General features: G+C 45.4%; 1 protein-coding gene across 1 annotated transcript in view; it reads left to right on the forward strand.

The window, feature by feature from the left end:
* clec16a (C-type lectin domain containing 16A) overlaps window positions 1-22,500 on the forward strand; it is a gene marked incomplete at its 3' end in the record, with an annotated part of 62,917 nt that overhangs the window by 12,600 nt on the left and 27,817 nt on the right. The window contains 6 exon segments of the mRNA XM_029744983.1: window positions 3,195-3,318; window positions 9,197-9,371; window positions 9,483-9,533; window positions 12,044-12,139; window positions 18,689-18,938; window positions 20,427-20,541. Of these exon segments, the coding sequence (XP_029600843.1) occupies window positions 3,195-3,318; window positions 9,197-9,371; window positions 9,483-9,533; window positions 12,044-12,139; window positions 18,689-18,938; window positions 20,427-20,541 (811 nt within the window).

A 22,500-nucleotide genomic window follows, 5' to 3' on the forward strand; every position in this document is an offset into this window, starting at 1 on the left:
AACTCCGTACAACCGTTAACGATGAGTATTCAGAATGTTCACGATGAGTATTCAGAATGTTCACGATGAGTATTCAGAATGTTAACGATGAGTATTCAGAATGTTACGATGAGTATTCAGAATGTTAACGATGAGTATTCAGAATGTTCACGATGAGTATTCAGAATGTTAACGATGAGTATTCAGAATGTTCACGATGAGTATTCAGAATGTTCACGATGAGTATTCAGAATGTTACGATGAGTATTCAGAATGTTCACGATGAGTATTCAGAATGTTAACGATGAGTATTCAGAATGTTCACGATGAGTATTCAGAATGTTAATGATGAGTATTCAGAATGTTCACGATGAGTATTCAGAATGTTAACGATGAGTATTCAGAATGTTCACGATGAGTATTCAGAATGTTAACGATGAGTATTCAGAATGTTAATGATGAGTATTCAGAATGTTACGATGAGTATTCAGAATGTTAACGATGAGTATTCAGAATGTTAATGATGAGTATTCAGAATGTTACGATGAGTATTCAGAATGTTCACGCTGAGTATTCAGAATGTTCACGATGAGTATTCAGAATGTTCACGATGAGTATTCAGAATGTTCACGATGAGTATTCAGAATGTTCACGATGAGTATTCAGAATGTTCACGATGAGTATTCAGAATGTTCACGATGAGTATTCAGAATGTTCACGATGAGTATTCAGAATGTTCACGATGAGTATTCAGAATGTTAATGATGAGTATTCAGAATGTTCACGATGAGTATTCAGAATGTTAACGATGAGTATTCAGAATGTTCACGATGAGTATTCAGAATGTTAACGATGAGTATTCAGAATGTTAATGATGAGTATTCAGAATGTTACGATGAGTATTCAGAATGTTAACGATGAGTATTCAGAATGTTAATGATGAGTATTCAGAATGTTACGATGAGTATTCAGAATGTTACGATGAGTATTCAGAATGTTAACGATGAGTATTCAGAATGTTCACGATGAGTATTCAGAATGTTCACGATGAGTATTCAGAATGTTCACGATGAGTATTCAGAATGTTCACGATGAGTATTCAGAATGTTCACGATGAGTATTCAGAATGTTACGATGAGTATTCAGAATGTTAACGATGAGTATTCAGAATGTTAACGATGAGTATTCAGAATGTTAACGATGAGTATTCAGAATGTTCACGATGAGTATTCAGAATGTTAACGATGAGTATTCAGAATGTTCACGATGAGTATTCAGAATGTTCACGATGAGTATTCAGAATGTTCACGATGAGTATTCAGAATGTTACGATGAGTATTCAGAATGTTACGATGAGTATTCAGAATGTTACGATGAGTATTCAGAATGTTAACGATGAGTATTCAGAATGTTAACGATGAGTATTCAGAATGTTACGATGAGTATTCAGAATGTTAACGATGAGTATTCAGAATGTTCACGATGAGTATTCAGAATGTTCACGATGAGTATTCAGAATGTTCACGATGAGTATTCAGAATGTTCACGATGAGTATTCAGAATGTTACGATGAGTATTCAGAATGTTACGATGAGTATTCAGAATGTTCACGATGAGTATTCAGAATGTTCACGATGAGTATTCAGAATGTTCACGATGAGTATTCAGAATGTTAACGATGAGTATTCAGAATGTTAACGATGATTATTCAGAATGTTAACGATGAGTATTCAGAATGTTAACGATGAGTATTCAGAATGTTAACGATGAGTATTCAGAATGTTCACGATGAGTATTCAGAATGTTCACGATGAGTATTCAGAATGTTCACGATGAGTATTCAGAATGTTAACGATGAATGTTATACTCATATCTACTGGAGAGAACAGCTTTAGTCTCTACTATACTCATATCTACTTTATGCTACTACACTCACACACACACAATACTCAGCTGTGGGTTCACTCAACAATATAGGCTTTATATTTATATGAATATATATATATATACAGTACCGGTCAAATGTTTAGACACACATTTTTACTATTTTACTATTTTCTACATTGTAGAATAATGAAATAACCCCCCAAAAAGTGTTAAACAAATCAAAATCTCTGTATGTGTCTGGTCCTGTAGTCCTCTGTCTCTCTGTCTGATCCTGTAGTCCTCTGTCTCTCTGTCTGGTCCTGTAGTCCTCTGTCTCTCTGTCTGATCCTGTAGTCCTCTGTCTCTCTGTCTGATCCTGTAGTCCTCTGTCTCTCTGTCTGGTCCTGTAGTCCTCTGTCTCCCTGTCTGATCCTGTAGTCCTCTGTCTCTCTGTCTGATCCTGTAGTCCTCTGTCTCTCTGTCTGGTCCTCTGTCTCTCTGTCTGGTCCTCTGTCTCTCTGTCTGGTCCTGTAGTCCTCTGTCTCTCTGTCTGGTCCTGTAGTCCTCTGTCTGTCTGGTCCTGTAGTCCTCTGTCTCTCTGTCTGGTCCTGTAGTCCTCTGTCTCTCTGTCTGGTCCTGTAGTCCTCTGTCTCTCTGTCTGGTCCTGTAGTCCTCTGTCTCTCTGTCTGGTCCTGTAGTCCTCTGTCTCTCTGTCTGGTCCTGTAGTCCTCGGTCTCTCTGTCTGGTTCTGTAGTCCTCTGTCTCTCTGTGTGGTCCTGTAGTCCTCTGTCTCTCTGTCTGATCCTGTAGTCCTCTGTCTCTCTGTCTGGTCCTGTAGTCCTCTGTCTCTCTGTCTGGTCCTGTAGTCCTCTGTCTCTCTGTCTGGTCCTGTAGTCCTCTGTCTCTCTGTCTGGTCCTGTAGTCCTCTGTCTCTCTGCCTGGTCCTGTAGTCCTCTGTCTCTCTGTCTGGTCCTGTAGTCCTCTGTCTCTCTGTCTGGTCCTGTAGTCCTCTGTCTCCCTGTCTGGTCCTGTAGTCCTCTGTCTCCCTGTCTGATCCTGTAGTCCTCTGTCTCTCTGTCTGGTCCTGTAGTCCTCTGTCTCTCTGTCTGGTCCTGTAGTCCTCTGTCTCCCTGTCTGGTCCTGTAGTCCTCTGTCTCTCTGTCTGGTCCTGTAGTCCTCTGTCTCTCTGTCTGATCCTGTAGTCCTCTGTCTCTCTGTCTGATCCTGTAGTCCTCTGTCTCTCTGTGTTGTCCTGTAGTCCTCTGTCTCTCTGTCTGGTCCTGTAGTCCTCTGTCTCCCCATCTATCTGCGTAACCATGGTAACACCCCTTGACCTCTGACCCCTCTAGTGGACAACCAGCACATGCTGCACTACATTCGAGACAAGACGGCGGTCCCCTACTTCAGTAACCTGGTTTGGTTCATCGGCTCCCACGTCATCGAGCTGGACAAGTGTGTTCAGACGGACCAAGAGTGAGTACACACACACACACACACACACACACACACACACACACACACATATAGACACACACACGCAGCACACACACACACATATAGACACACACACGCACACACACACACATATACACACACATGCACGCACACACACACACACATATACACACGCACGCACGCACACACACACACACACACACACACACATTTACATCTATAGAACGTGCTGGATACCTTCAGATGGGTCATTCTCACTGTGTCCACTAGGTTATCTAACCTTCAGATGGGTCATTCTCACTGTGTCCACTAGGTTATCTATCCTTCAGATGGGTCATTCTCACTGTGTCCACTAGGTTATCTAACCTTCAGATGGGTCATTCTCACTGTGTCCACTAGGTTATCTATCCTTCAGATGGGTCATTCTCACTGTGTCCACTAGGTTATCTATCCTTCAGATGGGTCATTCTCACTGTGTCCACTAGGTTATCTATCCTTCAGATGGGTCATTCTCACTGTGTCCACTAGGTTATCTATCCTTCAGATGGGTCATTCTCACTGTGTCCACTAGGTTATCTATCCTTCAGATGGGTCATTCTCACTGTGTCCACTAGGTTATCTATCCTTCAGATGGGTCATTCTCACTGTGTCCACTAGGTTATCTATCTAACCTTCAGATGGGTCATTCTCACTGTGTCCACTAGGTTATCTATCCTTCAGATGGGTCATTCTCACTGTGTCCACTAGGTTATCTATCCTTCAGATGGGTCATTCTCACTGTGTCCACTAGGTTATCTATCCTTCAGATGGGTCATTCTCACTGTGTCCACTAGGTTATCTATCCTTCAGATGGGTCATTCTCACTGTGTCCACTAGGTTATCTATCCTTCAGATGGGTCATTCTCACTGTGTCCACTAGGTTATCTATCCTTCAGATGGGTCATTCTCACTGTGTCCACTAGGTTATCTATCCTTCAGATGGGTCATTCTCACTGTGTCCACTAGGTTATCTATCCTTCAGATGGGTCATTCTCACTGTGTCCACTAGGTTATCTATCTAACCTTCAGATGGGTCATTCTCACTGTGTCCACTAGGTTATCTATCCTTCAGATGGGTCATTCTCACTGTGTCCACTAGGTTATCTATCCTTCAGATGGGTCATTCTCACTGTGTCCACTAGGTTATCTATCCTTCAGATGGGTCATTCTCACTGTGTCCACTAGGTTATCTATCCTTCAGATGGGTCATCCTCACTGTGTCCACTAGGTTATCTATCCTTCAGATGGGTCGTTCTCACTGTGTCCACTAGGTTATCTATCCTTCAGATGGGTCATTCTCACTGTGTCCACTAGGTTATCTATCCTTCAGATGGGTCATTCTCACTGTGTCCACTAGGTTATCTATCCTTCAGATGGGTCATTCTCACTGTGTCCACTAGGTTATCTATCTATCCTTCAGATGGGTCATTCTCACTGTGTCCACTAGGTTATCTATCCTTCAGATGGGTCATTCTCACTGTGTCCACTAGGTTATCTATCCTTCAGATGGGTCATTCTCACTGTGTCCACTAGGTTATCTAACCTTCAGATGGGTCATTCTCACTGTGTCCACTAGGTTATCTATCTATCCTTCAGATGGGTCACTCTCACTGTGTCCACTAGGTTATCGATCCTTCAGATGGGTCACTCTCACTGTGTCCACTAGGTTATCTATCCTTCAGATGGGTCATTCTCACTGTGTCCACTAGGTTATCTAACCTTCAGATGGGTCATTCTCACTGTGTCCACTAGGCTATCTATCCTTCAGATGGGTCATTCTCACTGTGTCCACTAGGTTATCTATCCTTCAGATGGGTCATTCTCACTGTGTCCACTAGGTTATCTATCCTTCAGATGGGTCATCCTCACTGTGTCCACTAGGTTATCTATCCTTCAGATGGGTCGTTCTCACTGTGTCCACTAGGTTATCTATCCTTCAGATGGGTCATTCTCACTGTGTCCACTAGGTTATCTATCCTTCAGATGGGTCATTCTCACTGTGTCCACTAGGTTATCTAACCTTCAGATGGGTCATTCTCACTGTGTCCACTAGGTTATCTATCTATCCTTCAGATGGGTCATTCTCACTGTGTCCACTAGGTTATCTATCCTTCAGATGGGTCATTCTCACTGTGTCCACTAGGTTATCTAACCTTCAGATGGGTCATTCTCACTGTGTCCACTAGGTTATCTATCTATCCTTCAGATGGGTCACTCTCACTGTGTCCACTAGGTTATCGATCCTTCAGATGGGTCATTCTCACTGTGTCCACTAGGTTATCTATCTATCCTTCAGATGGGTCATTCTCACTGTGTCCACTAGGTTATCTATCCTTCAGATGGGTCATTCTCACTGTGTCCACTAGGTTATCTATCCTTCAGATGGGTCATTCTCACTGTGTCCACTAGGTTATCTAACCTTCAGATGGGTCATTCTCACTGTGTCCACTAGGTTATCTATCTATCCTTCAGATGGGTCATTCTCACTGTGTCCACTAGGTTATCTATCCTTCAGATGGGTCATTCTCACTGTGTCCACTAGGTTATCTATCCTTCAGATGGGTCATTCTCACTGTGTCCACTAGGTTATCTATCCTTCAGATGGGTCATTCTCACTGTGTCCACTAGGTTATCTAACCTTCAGATGGGCCATTCTCACTGTGTCCACTAGGTGTCAGTGTTGTGTCAGTTTAGACTTTCTACCTGTCAGAGATCAGATGAAGATATTGTCCTCTTGGGGAAGGTTGTGTTTGCACTGCAGCCTTGGTTATACATTCAGATACAAGTTGTGAAACGCAAAACCATAACTGTTACAGACCAGATCAATACACACTGTTACAGACCAGATCAATACACACTGTTACAGACCAGATCAATACACACTGTTACAGACCAGATCAATACACACTGTTACAGACCAGTTCAATACACACTGTTACAGACCAGATCAATACACACTGATACAGACCAGATCAATACACACTGTTACAGACCAGATCAATACACACTGTTACAGACCAGATCAATACACACTGTTACAGACCAGATCAATACACACTGTTACAGACCAGATCAATACACACTGTTACAGACCAGGTCAATACAGACCTGATCAATACACACTGTTATAGACCAGATCAATACACACTGTTACAGACCAGATCAATACACACTGTTACAGACCAGATCAATACAGACCAGATCAATACACACTGTTACTGACCTGATCAATACACACTGTTACAGACCAGATCAATACACACTGTTACAGACCAGATCAATACACACTGTTACAGACCAGATCAATACACGCTGTTACAGACCAGATCAATACACACTGTTACAGACCTGATCAATACACACTGTTACAGACCAGATCAATACACACTGTTACAGACCAGATCAATACACACTGATACAGACCAGATCAATACAGACCGGATCAATACACACTGTTACAGAGCAGATCAATACAGACCAGATCAATACACGCTGTTACAGACCAGATCAATACACACTGTTACAGACCAGATCAATACACACTGTTACAGACCAGATCAATACACACTGTTACAGACCAGATCAATACACACTGTTACAGACCAGATCAATACACACTGTTAAAGACCTGATCAATACAGACTGTTACAGACCAGATCAATACACACTGTTACAGACCAGATCAATACACACTGTTACAGACCAGATCAATACACACTGTTACAGACCTGATCAATACAGACTGTTACAGACCAGATCAATACATACTGTTACAGACCAGATCAATACAGACTGTTACAAACAGATCAATACACACTGATACAGACCAGATCAATACACACTGTTACAGACCAGATCAATACACACTGATACAGACCAGATCAATACACACTGTTACAGACCAGATCAATACACACTGATACAGACCAGATCAATACACGCTGTTACACACCAGATCAATACAGACCAGATCAATACACACTGTTACAGACCAGATCAAAACACACTGTTACAGACCAGATCAATACACACTGTTACAGACCAGATCAATACACACTGTTACAGACCAGTTCAATACACACTGTTACAGACCAGATCAATACACACTGTTACAGACCTGATCAATACACACTGTTACAGACCAGATCAATACACACTGATACAGACCAGATCAATACACACTGATACAGACCAGATCAATACACACTGTTACAGACCAGATCAATACACGCTGCTACAGACCAGATCAATACACACTGATACAGACCAGATCAATACACACTGTTACAGACCAGATCAATACACACTGTTACAGACCAGATCAATACACACTGTTACAGACCAGATCAATACACACTGTTACAGACCTGATCAATACACACTGTTACAGACCAGATCAATACACACTGATACAGACCAGATCAATACACACTGTTACAGACCAGATCAATACACGCTGCTACAGACCAGATCAATACACGCTGATACAGACCAGATCAATACACACTGTTACAGACCAGATCAATACACACTGATACAGACCAGATCAATACACGCTGTTACAGACCAGATCAATACAGACCAGATCAATACACACTGTTACAGACCAGATCAAAACACACTGTTACAGACCAGATCAATACACACTGTTACAGACCAGATCAATACACACTGTTACAGACCAGATCAATACACACTGTTACAGACCTGATCAATACACGCTGCTACAGACCAGATCAATACACACTGATACAGACCAGATCAATACACACTGTTACAGACCAGATCAATACACACTGTTACAGACCAGATCAATACACACTGATACAGACCAGATCAATACACACTGATACAGACCAGATCAATACACACTGTTACAGACCAGATCAATACACGCTGCTACAGACCAGATCAATACACACTGATACAGACCAGATCAATACACACTGTTACAGACCAGATCAATACACACTGATACAGACCAGATCTCCCCCCTCTCCCCCCCTCCCCCCCTCTCCCCCTCTCCAGGCATCGTAACAGCTCTCCTCTCCCCCTCTCCCCCTCTCCAGGCATCGTAACAGCTGTCCTCTCCCCCCTCTCCCCCTCTCCAGGCATCGTAACAGCTGTCCTCTCCCCCCTCCCCCCCTCTCCAGGCATCGTAACAGCTGTCCTCTCCCCCCTCTCCCCCTCTCCAGGCATCGTAACAGCTGTCCTCTCCCCCCTCTCCCCCTCTCCAGGCATCGTAACAGCTGTCCTCTCCCCCCTCTCCCCCTCTCCAGGCATCGTAACAGCTGTCCTCGCTCCCCCTCTCCTCCCCTCTCCAGGCATCGTAACAGCTGTCCTCATCCCCCCCCTCCTCCCCCTCTCCAGGCATCGTAACAGCTGTCCTCTCCCCCCTCTCCCCTCTCCAGGCATCGTAACAGCTGTCCTCTCCCCCCTCTCCCCCCTCTCCAGGCATCGTAACAGCTCTCCTCTCCCCCCTCTCCCCTCTCCAGGCATCGTAACAGTTCTCCTCTCCCCCCTCTCCCCCTCTCCAGGCATCGTAACAGCTCTCCTCTCCCCCCTCTCCCCCTCTCCAGGCATCGTAACAGCTCTCCTCTCCCCCTCTCCAGGCATCGTAACAGCTCTCCTCTCCCCCTCTCCCCCTCTCCAGGCATCGTAACAGCTGTCCTCTCCCCCCTCTCTCCCCTCTCCAGGCACCGTAACAGCTGTCCTCTCCCCCTCTCCCCCCTCCAGGCATCGTAACAGCTGTCCTCTCCCCCCTCTCTCCCCTCTCCAGGCACCGTAACAGCTGTCCTCTCCCCCTCTCCCCCCTCTCTCCAGGCATCGTAACAGCTCTCCTCTCCCCCCTCTCCAGGCATCGTAACAGGGGGAAGCTGAGTGACTTGGTAGCAGAGCATCTGGATCATCTCCACTACCTGAACGATATCCTGACTATCAACTGCGAGTTCCTCAACGACGTCCTGACAGACCACCTCCTGAACCGTCTCTTCCTGCCTCTCTACGTATTCTCTCTGGTCTGCCCTGAACAGGTAGGTGGAGGGGTGTGTGTGTGTGTGTGTGTGTGTGTGTGTGTGTGTGTGTGTGTGCACGGTGTAACCAATACTAATATTTACCTGACATGTTGTCTGTCTGTGTTTCAGTCTGAAGATCGTAAGATCAACCCTCAGGTGTCCCTTAACCTGCTGTCACAGGTGTGTATACGCACGCACGCACACACACACACACACACAATCTCACCACACCTCATCACATCTCACCTCATCACACCTCATCACACCTCATCACATCACACCTCATCACATCTCACCTCATCACATCACACCTCATCACATCACACCTCACCTCATCTCACCTCATCACACCACATCTCACCTCATCACACCACATCTCACCTCATCTCACCTCATCACACCTCACCTCATCACATCTCACCTCATCACACCACATCTCACCTCATCTCACCTCATCACACCTCATCACACCTCATCACATCTCACCTCATCACACCTCATCACATCTCACCTCATCACACCTCACCTCATCACATCTCACCTCATCACATCTCACCTCATCACACCACATCTCACCTCATCTCACCTCATCACACCACATCTCACCTCATCACACCTCACCTCATCACACCTCATCACACCTCATCACACCTCATCTCACCTCATCTCACCACATCACACCTCATCTCACCTCATCACACCTCATCTCACCTCATCTCACCACATCACACCTCATCACATCTCACCTCATCACACCTCATCACATCTCACCTCATCACATCTCACCTCATCACACCTCATCACACCACATCACACCACATCTCACCTCATCACACCTCATCACACCTCATCTCATCTCACCTCATCTCACCTCATCACATCACACCACATCACACCTCATCACACCTCATCTCACCTCATCTCACCTCATCACACCACATCTCACCTCATCACACCTCATCACACCACATCACACCACATCACATCACATCTCATCACACCTCATCACACCACATCACACCACATCTCACCTCATCACACCACATCACACCACATCTCACCTCATCACACCTCATCACATCTCATCTCACCTCATCTCACCTCATCACACCTCATCACATCTCATCTCACCTCATCTCACCTCATCACACCTCATCTCACCACATCTCACCTCATCACACCTCACCTCATCACATCTCACCTCATCACACCACATCTCACCTCATCTCACCTCATCACACCACATCTCACCTCATCACACCTCACCTCATCACACCTCATCACATCTCACCTCATCTCACCTCATCACACCACATCTCACCTCATCTCACCTCATCACATCACACCTCATCACACCTCATCTCACCTCATCTCACCACATCACATCACACCTCATCACACCTCATCACATCTCACCTCATCACACCTCATCACATCTCACCTCATCACACCTCATCACACCTCATCACACCACATCACATCTCACCTCATCACACCTCATCACATCTCATCTCACCTCATCTCATCTCATCACACCTCATCACATCTCATCTCACCTCATCTCACCTCATCACATCACATCTCACCTCATCTCACCTCATCTCACCTCATCACATCACATCTCACCTCATCTCACCTCATCTCACCTCATCACACCTCATCTCACCACATCTCACCTCATCTCACCTCATCTCACCTCATCTCACCTCATCACATCTCACCTCACCACACCTCATCTCATCACATCTCACCTCATCTCACCTCATCTCACCTCATCACACCTCCGGCTCTGGCTGGGCCACTCAAAGCCATTCAGAGACTTGTCCCGAAGCCACTCCTGCGTTGTCTTGGCTGTGTGCTTAGGGTCGTTGTCCTGTTGGAAGGTGAACCTTCACCCCAGTCTGAGGTCCTGAGCGCTCTGGAGCAGGTTTTCATCAAGGATCTCTCAGTACTTTGTTCTGTTCATCTTTGCCTCGATCCTGACTAGTCTCCCAGTCCCTGCTGCTGAAAAACATCCCTCACAGCATGATGCTGCCACCACCATGCTTCACCGTAGGGATGCTGCCACCACCATGCTTCACTGTAGGGATGCTGCCACCACCATGCTTCCCCGTAGGGATGCTGCCACCACCATGCTTCACTGTAGGGATGATGCCACCACCATGCTTCACCGTAAGGATGATGCCACCACCATGCTTCACCGTAGGGACACTGCCACCACCATGCTTCACCCGTAGGGACGCTGCCACCACCATGCTTCACCGTAGGGACACTGCCACCACCATGCTTCACCGTAGGGATACTGCTACCACCATGCTTCACCGTAGGGATACTGCCACCACCATGCTTCACCGTAGGGATACTACCACCACCATGCTTCACCGTAGGGATACTGCCACCACCATGCTTCACCGTAGGGATACTGCCACCACCATGCTTCACCGTAGGGATACTGCCACCACCATGCTTCACCGTAGGGATACTGCCACCACCATGCTTCACCGTAGGGATGCTGCCACCACCATGCTTCACCGTAGGGATGCTGCCACCACCATGCTTCACCGTAGGGATGCTGCCACCACCATGCTTCACCGTAGGGATGCTGCCACCACCATGCTTCACCGTAGGGATGGACATACAGAGGTAAAACTGCATATGAACGTTGTTATTTTGGTTGGGTGTGTCTCTAGGTGTTTCTCATCATCCACTACCAGCCGCTGGTCAACTCTCTGGCTGAAGTCATCTTCAATGGAGACCTGTCTGTCTTCACACAACACAAGAACACGGTGAGCACACACACACACACACACACACACACACATACACATACACACACACACACACACACACACACACACACACACACACACACACACAGTGACCTTCGGAAAGTATTCAGACCTCTTGACTTTTTCCACATTTTGTTACGTTACAGCCTTTTTCTAAAATGTATTAAATTGTTTTTTCCCCCTCATCAATCTACACACAATACCCCATAATTACATCACAATACCCCATAATGACATCACAATACCCCATAATGACATCACAATAGCCCATAATGACATCACAATAGTCCATAATGACATCACAATAGTCCATAATGACAAAGCAAAAACTTTTTTTGTTTGTTTTGGAAACATAAGTATTCATGACCCTTTACTCAGTACTTTGTTGAAACACCTTTGGCAGCGATTACAGCCTTGAGTCTTCTTGGGTATGACGCTACAAGCTTGGCAACACCTGTATTTGGGGAGTTTCTCCCATTCTTCTCTGCAGATCCTCTCAAGCTCTGTCAGGTTGGATTGGGAGTGTCGCTGCACAGCTATTGTCAGGTCTCTCCAGAGATGTTCGAACAGGTTAAAGTCTGGGCTCTGGCTGAGCCACTCCTGGACATTCAGAGACTTGTCCCGAAGCCACTCCTGTATTGTCTTTGTTGTGTGCTTCGCCCCAGTCTGAGATCCTGAGCGCTGTGGAGCAGGTTTTCATCAAGGATCTCTCTGTACTTTGTTCCGTTCATCTTTCCCTCGATCCTGACTAGTCTCCCAGTCCCTGCTGCTGAAAAAACATCCCCAAAGGATGATGCCGCCACCACCATGCTTCACCGTAAGGATGGTGCCAGGTTTCCTCCAGACGTGACACTTGGCATTCAGGCCAAAGAGTTCAATCTTGGTTTCATCAGACCAGAGAATCTTATTTCTGATGGTCAGAGTCCTTTAGGTGCCTTTTGGAAAAGTCAAAGTGGGCTGTCATGTCTTTTACTGAGGAGTGGCTTCAGTCTGGTCACTCTACCATAAAGGCCTGATTGGTGGAGTGCTGTTGAAGACATTACTATTCAGACTCATCTGTTATTCACATCACATGAAGACATTATCATTCAGACTCATCTGTTATTCACATCTCATTCAGACATTATCATTTAGACACATTGCTTCTGTTATTCACATCTCATTCAGACATTATCATTTAGACACATTTGTTATTCAACCCAACATGAAGACATTATCATTCGGACATTACGACATTATCATTCAGACATTATCATTTAGACATTATCATTCAGACATTATCATTCAGACATTATCATTCAGACATTAAGACATGATCATTCAGACATGATCATTCAGACATTATCATTCAGACATTAAGACATTATCATTCAGACATTATCATTTAGACATTATCATTAAGACATTATCATTCAGACATTAAGACATGATCATTCAGACATGATCATTCAGACATTATCATTCAGACATTAAGACATTATCATTTAGACATTATCATTTAGACATTATCATTAAGACATTATCATTCAGACATGATCATTCAGACATTATCATTCAGACACATTGCATCTGTTATTCTCCCTCTCCTTTTCTCTCGTCTCCATTGTGAATAGATGAAATTACACATTTACCAGTTTTTTTTGTTTTATTTGAATATTTAACAATTATTTACTTATTAACAAACGGTACGATAATTCTGTCCTGCTAATGCCGTGTTGTTTCATGGTATCCACTCTTAGCACCCTGCAGCTAATCTGGGCGTATGGTCTTACTAGATATATCTGGAGCAAACAACTAGTTGACTTGGTGCTTTTTTAACCGGTTACAGCTGGTATTCCAGTAACAGGATGTAGGTGCGGTTGGTAACTGTGTCAGAGAGAAGAACAAGAACAAAGGCCTCAGTGGCCCTTAGACATCCTGGCATCTGGGAGATTAGGCCAGGTTCCTGGGGGGGGGGGGGGGTTAAGATAAGGTGCAGATGAAGACAGGGTGAACCCAAGGTGGCTTATGGTTCCCCCCCCCAATCTATATGGGGGTGGAGGAACCAAGCATTCTGGGTATTAGCTATCTAAACTGTGTATTGTCTGTAAAGGGTATGGCTCTCAGCCTAACAGTCAGTCAAGACTTTTGCGCTGACTGTTTCGTGTGTGTGTGTGTGTGTGTGTGTGTGTGTGTGTGTGTGTGTGTGTGTGTTTGTGTGTGTGTGTTTATGTATGATTGTGTTTGTATGTACAGTTGAAGTCGGAAGTTTACATACACCTTAGCCAAATACATTTAAACTCAGTTTTTCATAATTCCTGACATTTAATCCAAATAAAAATTCCCTGTCTTAGGTCAGTTAGGATCACCACTTTATTTTAAGAATGTGAAATGTCAGAATAATAGTAGAGAGAATGATTTATTTCAGCTTTTATTTCTTTCATCACATTCCCAGTGGGTCAGAAGTTTACATAAACTCAATTAGTATTTGGTAGCATTGCCTTTAAATTGTTTACCTTGGGTCAAACGTTTCAGGTAGCCTTCCACAAGCTTCCCACAATAAGTTGGGTGAATTTTGTCCCATTCCTCCTGACAGAGCTGGTGTAACTAAGTCAGGTTTGTAGGCCTCCTTGCTCGCACACACTTTTTTCAGTTCTGCCCACAAATTTTCTATGGGATTGAGGTCAGGGCTTTGTGATGGCCACTCCAATACCTTGACTTTGTTGTCCTTAAGCCATTTTGACAACTTTGGAAGTATGCTTGGGGTCATTGTCCATTTGGAAGACCCATCAGCGACCACGCTTTAACTTCCTGACTGAAGTCTTGAGATGTTGAGTCAATATATCCACATAATGTTCCTGCCTCATGATGCCATCTATTTTGTGAAGTGCACCAGTCCCTCCTGCAGCAAAGCACCACCACAACATGATGCTGCCACCCCCGTGCTTCATGGTTGGGATGGTGTTCTTCGGCTTGCAAGCCTCCCCCTTTTTCCTCCAAACATAACGATGGTCATTATGGCCAAACAGTTCTATTTTTGTTTCATCAGACCAGAGGACATTTCTCCAAAAAGTACGATCTTTGTCCCCATGTGCAGTTGCAAACCGTAGTCTGGCTTTTTTATAGTGGTTTTGGAGCAGTGGCTTCTTCCTTGCTGAGCGGCCTTTCAGGTTATGTCGATATAGGACTCGTTTAACTGTGGATATAGATACTTTTGTACCTGTTTCCTCCAGCATCTTCACAAGGTCCTTTGCTGTTGTTCTGGGATTGATTTGCACTTTTCTCACCAAAGTACGTTCATCTCTAGGAGACAGAACGCGTCTCCTTCCTGAGCGGTATGACGGCTGCGTGGTCCCATGGTGTTTATACTTGTGTACTATTGCTTGTACAGATGAACGTGGTACCTTCAGGCGTTTGGAAATTGCTCCCAAGGATGAACCAGGCTTGTGGAGGTCTACAATTTTTTTTCTGAGGTCTTGGCTGATTTCTTTTGATTTTCCCATGATGTCAAGCAAAGAGGCACTGAGTTTGAAGGTCGGCCTTGAAATACATCCACAGGTACACCTCCAATTGACTCAAATGATGTCAATTAGCCTATCAGAAGCTTCTAAAGCCATGACATCATTTCCTGGAATTGTCCAAGCTGTTTAAAGGCACAGTCAACTTAGTGTATGTAAACTTCTGACCCACTGGAATTGTGATACAGTGAATTATAAGTGAAATAATCTGTCTGTAAACAATTGTTGACAAAATGACTTGTGTCATGCACAAAGTAGATGTCCTAACCGACTTACCAAAACTATAGTTTGTTAACAAGAAATTTGTGGAGTGGTTGAAAAATGAGTTTTAATGACTCCAACCTAAGTGTATGTAAACTTCCCACTTCAACTGTATCAATCTCTCGCTCTTACATCAGGTGTGTGACACACACACACACACACACACACACACACACACACACACACACACACACACACAGTGTTCATTTCTGCGTCATAATTTGTTTTGGTAGCAACACGGCCTCTCTCATTGGTGAAGAACATGCGATGTGGCTGTCTTGCGTGTGTTTTGTGTGCGTGTGGTCTGTGGCTGCCATTTTCCTTCTTCTAAACGTGAGTGGTTTACCAGAACCTGCTTGCTGCATGCTGCAGACTGGCTGTACACCTGCTGCGCAAGCACACACACACACACACACACACACACACACACACACACACACACACACACACCTTCAATGCAACAAAACGTGGTTCCTAGAATGTGGTGCCGTTTAAAAGTGGAGGATTGTTTGTGTACGTGACTGTAATCTCTAATTGGTGATGTGTCTGCTACAGTAGCATTCGGGGAAAAGTATTCAGACCCCTTGACTTTTTCCACGTTTTATTACATTAATAAAGCCTTATTTTAAAATGGATTAAATTGTTTTTACCCCCCCCACCCCCCTCCTCATCGATCTACACACAATACACCATAATAACAAAGCAAAAAATAAAATAAAAAACTGAAATATGATTTTAGCGTTGTTTATACCATATGTAAATTCATTCACACATACGTTCATAAATTAATTCATTAATTCATACACTTCCTCATGGGATGGAAAGGAGACTGTCGTCTGCACCAGGAAGATCCAGATCATTTTTAAAAAGGGGGGGATTTCTTCCAGCTGAAAACATGTCGTTGTTCATGTAATATTATATCTAAAGGAGATAAGGAGATTGTTATTATTATAACACACACCATCACCCCCCCCCTCCCCTCCCTCCCCTCCCCTCCCCTCCAAACACCAGGGACCTGTTTACTCTAAACTCACACCAGCTTAACAGGCCTCTTCTCAGCAGGCGAGATCACTTCCTGTTAGCAGTGGTGTATTGTGGTTAATGGATGACAGCCTTAGACGAAATGACAGGCCGAAGATTAGAAGATGAACCAACCACACACACACACACACACACACACACACACACTGTGGTCACGTTGCTCAACTCGGGCCTAGATATTCTCGTCTTCCATTGACTGGTACTGTCAGTCAATGGAAGACTGTTCTGTTCTGTGGTGCGTCTTGTTAAAACTCTTACTGGAAGAACTTGACTGGCCTGCACAGAGTCCTGACCTCAACCCCATGGAAGTTCTTTGGGATTAATTGGAACTGTCCTCTCTGGTTGGCCAACTGATCCAGGAACTCTCCTCTGGTTGGCCAACTGATCCAGGAACTGTCCTCTGGTTGGCCAACTGATCCAGGAACTGTCCTCTCTGGTTGGCCAACTGATCCAGGGACTGTCCTCTGGTTGGCCAACTGATCCAGGGACTGTCCTCTGGTTGGCCAACTGATCCAGGAACTGTCCTCTGGTTGGCCAACTGATCCAGGGACTGTCCTCTGGTTGGCCAACTGATCCAGGAACTGTCCTCTGGTTGGCCAACTGATCCAGGAACTGTCCTCTGGTTGGCCAGGAACTGTCCTCTGGTTGGCCAACTGATCCAGGAACTGTCCTCTGGTTGGCCAACTGATCCAGGAACTGTCCTCTGGTTGGCCAACTGATCCAGGGACTGTCCTCTGGTTGGCCAACTGATCCAGGGACTGTCCTCTGGTTGGCCAACTGATCCAGGGACTGTCCTCTGGTTGGCCAACTGATCCAGGGACTGTCCTCTGGTTGGCCAACTGATCCAGGGACTGTCCTCTGGTTGGCCAACTGATCCAGGGACTGTCCTCTGGTTGGCCAACTGATCCAGGGACTGTCCTCTCTGGTTGGCCAACTGATCCAGGAACTGTCCTCTGGTTGGCCAACTGATCCAGGAACTGTCCTCTGGTTGGCCAACTGATCCAGGAACTGTCCTCTGGTTGGCCAACTGATCCAGGAACTGTCCTCTGGTTGGCCACTTGTTGTTGATCAGTAGCTAACAAACAGACAACACAAAATGGAGACAGAACTCACACCACCCAGACTATACAAAATGGAGACTCTCACCACCCAGACGATACAAAATGGAGACTCACACCACCCAGACTATACAAAATGGAGACTCACACCACCCAGACGATACAAAATGGAGACTCACACCACCCAGACGATACAAAATGGAGACAGAACTCTCACCACCCAGACTAAACAAAATGGAGACAGAACTCACACCACCCAGACTAAACAAAATGGAGACAGAACTCTCACCACCCAGACTAAACAAAATTACAAAGTCCTTGACTGTCTTTCATCTATGAGCATTGTGTGTTTAACATTTTCTCTCCCTCCCTCCCTCCCTCCCTCCCTCCCTCTGTCTCTCTCCCTCCCTCCCTATCTCTCCCTCCCTCCCTATCTCTCTCCCTCCCTCCCAATCTCTCTCCCTCCCTATCTCTCTCTCTCTCTCCCTTCCTCTCTCTCTCCCCTCCCTCTCTCTCTCTCTCCCCTCCATCTCTCTCCCTCCCTCCCTCTCTCTCCCCTCCATCTCTCTCTCTCTCTCTCCCCCCCTCTCTCTCTTTCTCCCCCCCTTCATCTCCCCCTCTCTCTCTCTCTCTCCCCCCCTTCATCTCCCCCTCTCTCCCTCCCTTCCTTCCTTCCTCTGTCTCTCCAGGTCAGTGCAGGCGTCCGTCGCTTCACCAAGCCTCCTGAGTCTCTGGAGCGATCTCTGGAGCTGTCCTGCAATCGGGGGCGCAAGCGAGCCCAGAAACGCCCCAACTATAAGAACCTGGGAGAAGAGGAGGAAGAGGAGAGGCCGGGGGGAGGAGAGGAGGGCTTGGAGGACAGCGAGAGAGAGAGGGAGAAGGCTAAAGGTACAGAAGGGAGCAGTAAGGGAAGCAGCAGGACAAGTGGGGAGATGGAAGGTGAGTGTGAGTGTGTGTACAGGACAGGAGAACTACATATCCCATCACCACCCTGTGATTACCTACCCAGTAGCCAGTGCGGCAGTGGCCCTCCTCTCCAAACTGTCGCCCTCTGAAATAAATTATGAATAAATGCATCAATAGATTAAATTCTAATGAAATTAAAATAAAACACAGACCTGTAGATCAGTATCTCTCTGTCTTCTCCCTGAAGACTGAAATAATAGGTCCGTTTTTTTTTCATCTAAACACTAAAATCCAGTTTGGAGACTAGGCCTGTCTTCACTCTGTGAATGCCTGTCACTGTCACTCACCACGGTCTCCACGGTTACATCTGTCACTAACCGCGGTCTCCCACGGTTACGCCTGCAGTCTCCCCCCCCCCGGTCTCCACGGTGACACCATTTCATCCTGTGCTCCTCACCTCTCCGCCCGTCTCTCATCTCTCCTGGTGTTTTCACATGACCACATTATAACGATTCATATCCCCCTTATAACAGGCTGTGTGTTTTAGTGGTGTAATAACAGGCTGTGTGTTTTAGTGGTGTAATAACAGGCTGTGTGTTTTAGTGGTGTAATAACAGGCTGTGTGTTTTAGTGGTGTAATAACAGGCTGTGTGTTTTAGTGGTGTAATAACAGGCTGTGTGTTTTAGTGGTGTAATAACAGGCTGTGTTTTAGTGGTGTCATAACAGGCTGTGTGTTTAGTGGTGTAATAACAGGCTGTGTGTTTTAGTGGTGTAATAACAGGCTGTGTGTTTTAGTGGTGTAATAACAGGCTGTGTGTTTTAGTGGTGTCATAACAGGCTGTGTGTTTTAGTGGTGTAATAACAGGCTGTGTGTTTTAGTGGTGTAATAACAGGCTGTGTGTTTTAGTGGTGTAATAACAGGCTGTGTGTTTTAGTGGTGTAATAACAGGCTGTGTCTTTTAGTGGTGTTATAACAGGCTGTGTGTTTAGTGGTGTAATAACAGGCTGTGTGTTTTAGTGGTGTAATAACAGGCTGTGTGTTTTAGTGGTGTAATAACAGGCTGTGTGTTTTAGTGGTGTAATAACAGGCTGTGTGTTTTAGTGGTGTAATAACAGGCTGTGTGTTTTAGTGGTGTAATAACAGGCTGTGTGTTTAGTGGTGTGATAACAGGCTGTGTGTTTTAGTGGTGTAATAACAGGCTGTGTGTTTTAGTGGTGTAATAACAGGCTGTGTGTTTTAGTGGTGTAATAACAGGCTGTGTGTTTTAGTGGTGTAATAACAGGCTGTGTGTTTTAGTGGTGTAATAACAGGCTGTGTGTTTTAGTGGTGTAATAACAGGCTGTGTGTTTTAGTGGTGTAATAACAGGCTGTGTGTTTTAGTGTAATAACAGGCTGTGTGTTTTAGTGGTGTAATAACAGGCTGTGTGTTTTAGTGGTGTAATAACAGGCTGTGTGTTTTAGTGGTGTAATAACAGGCTGTGTGTTTTAGTGGTGTAATAACAGGCTGTGTGTTCTCCAGAGATAGAGATGGTGGTGATGGATAAAGGGAAGGTGTCGGAGACGACGACGACGACGGAACAGAATATCACTGACGAGGAGAAGACTGCTGCCGCTGCACGAACACAGAGGAAGAGGTACACACACACACACACACACACCACACACACACACACACACTACACACACACACACACACACACACACACACACTACACACACACACTACACACACACACTCACACACACTCACACACACACACACACACACACACACACACACACACACACACACACACTACACACACACACTACACACACACACACACACTACACACACACACTACACACACACACACACACACTACACACACACACACTACACACACACACACACACACTACACACACACACACTACACACACACACACACACACACACACACACACACACACTACACACACACACACACACACACACACACACACACACACACTACACACACTACACACACACACACACACTACACACACACACACACACACACACACACACACACTACACACACACTACACACACACACACACACTACACACACACACACACACTACACACACACACACACTACACACTACACACACACACACACAGACAGACGTGTATCTAGTCCAGGGGGAGGGTTTAGTATTGTTTATCTAGAGGAGGGTTTTGTATTGTTTATCTAGTCCAGGGGAGGGTTTAGTATTGTTTATCTAGTCCAGGGGGAGGGTTTAGTATTGTTTATCTAGTCCAGGGGGAGGGTTTAGTATTGTTTATCTAGTCCAGGGGAGGGTTTAGTATTGTTTATCTAGTCCAGGGGAGGGTTTAGCATTGTTTATCTAGAGGAGGGTTTTGTATTGTTTATCTAGTCCAGGGGAGGGTTTAGTATTGTTTATCTAGTCCAGGGGGAGGGTTTAGTATTGTTTATCTAGTCCAGGGGGAGGGTCTAGTATTGTTTATCTAGTCCAGGGGGAGGGTTTAGTATTGTTTATCTAGTCCAGGGGGAGGGTTTAGTATTGTTTATCTAGTCCAGGGGGAGGGTTTAGTATTGTTTATCTAGTCCAGGGGGAGGGTCTAGTATTGTTTATCTAGTCCAGGGGGAGGGTTTAGTATTGTTTATCTAGTCCAGGGGGAGGGTCTAGTATTGTTTATCTAGTCCAGGGGGAGGGTTTAGTATTGTTTATCTAGTCCAGGGGGAGGGTTTAGTATTGTTTATCTAGTCCAGGGGGAGGGTTTAGTATTGTTTATCTAGTCCAGGGGGAGGGTTTAGTATTGTTTATCTAGTCCAGGGGGAGGGTTTAGTATTGTTTATCTAGTCCAGGGGAGGGTTTAGTATTGTTTATCTAGTCCAGGGGGAGGGTTTAGTATTGTTTATCTAGTCCAGGGGGAGGGTCTAGTATTGTTTATCTAGTCCAGGGGGAGGGTTTAGTATTGTTTATCTAGTCCAGGGGGAGGGTTTAGTATTGTTTATCTAGTCCAGGGGGAGGGTTTAGTATTGTTTATCTAGTCCAAGGGAGGGTTTAGTATTGTTTATCTAGTCCAGGGGAGGGTTTAGTATTGTTTATCTAGTCCAGGGGAGGGTTTAGTATTGTTTATCTAGTCCAGGGGAGGGTTTAGTATTGTTTATCTAGTCCAGGGGAGGGTTTAGTATTGTTTATCTAGTCCAGGGGAGGGTTTAGTATTGTTTATCTAGTCCAGGGTGAGGGTTTAGTGTTGTTTATCAGGGAGGGTTTAGTATTGTTTATCTAGTCCAGGGGAGGGTTTAGTATTGTTTATCTAGTCCAAAGGTAGACCTACTCTGTCTGGGGTGGAAAGGTAGGTCTACTCTGTCTGGGGTGGAAAGGTAGGTCTACTCTGTCTGGGCTGGAAAGGTAGACCTACTCTGTCTGGGGTGGAAAGGTAGGTCTACTCTGTCTGGGGTGGAAAGGTAGGACTACTCAGTCTGGGGTGGAAAGGTAGGTCTACTCTGTCTGGGGTGGAAAGGTAGGTCTACTCTGTCTGGGGTGGAAAGGTAGGTCTACTCTGTCTGGGGTGGAAAGGTAGGACTACTCTGTCTG

The sequence above is a fragment of the Salmo trutta genome, unplaced genomic scaffold (genome assembly GCF_901001165.1).
Source record: "Salmo trutta unplaced genomic scaffold, fSalTru1.1, whole genome shotgun sequence".
Lineage (NCBI taxonomy): Eukaryota > Metazoa > Chordata > Actinopteri > Salmoniformes > Salmonidae > Salmo > Salmo trutta.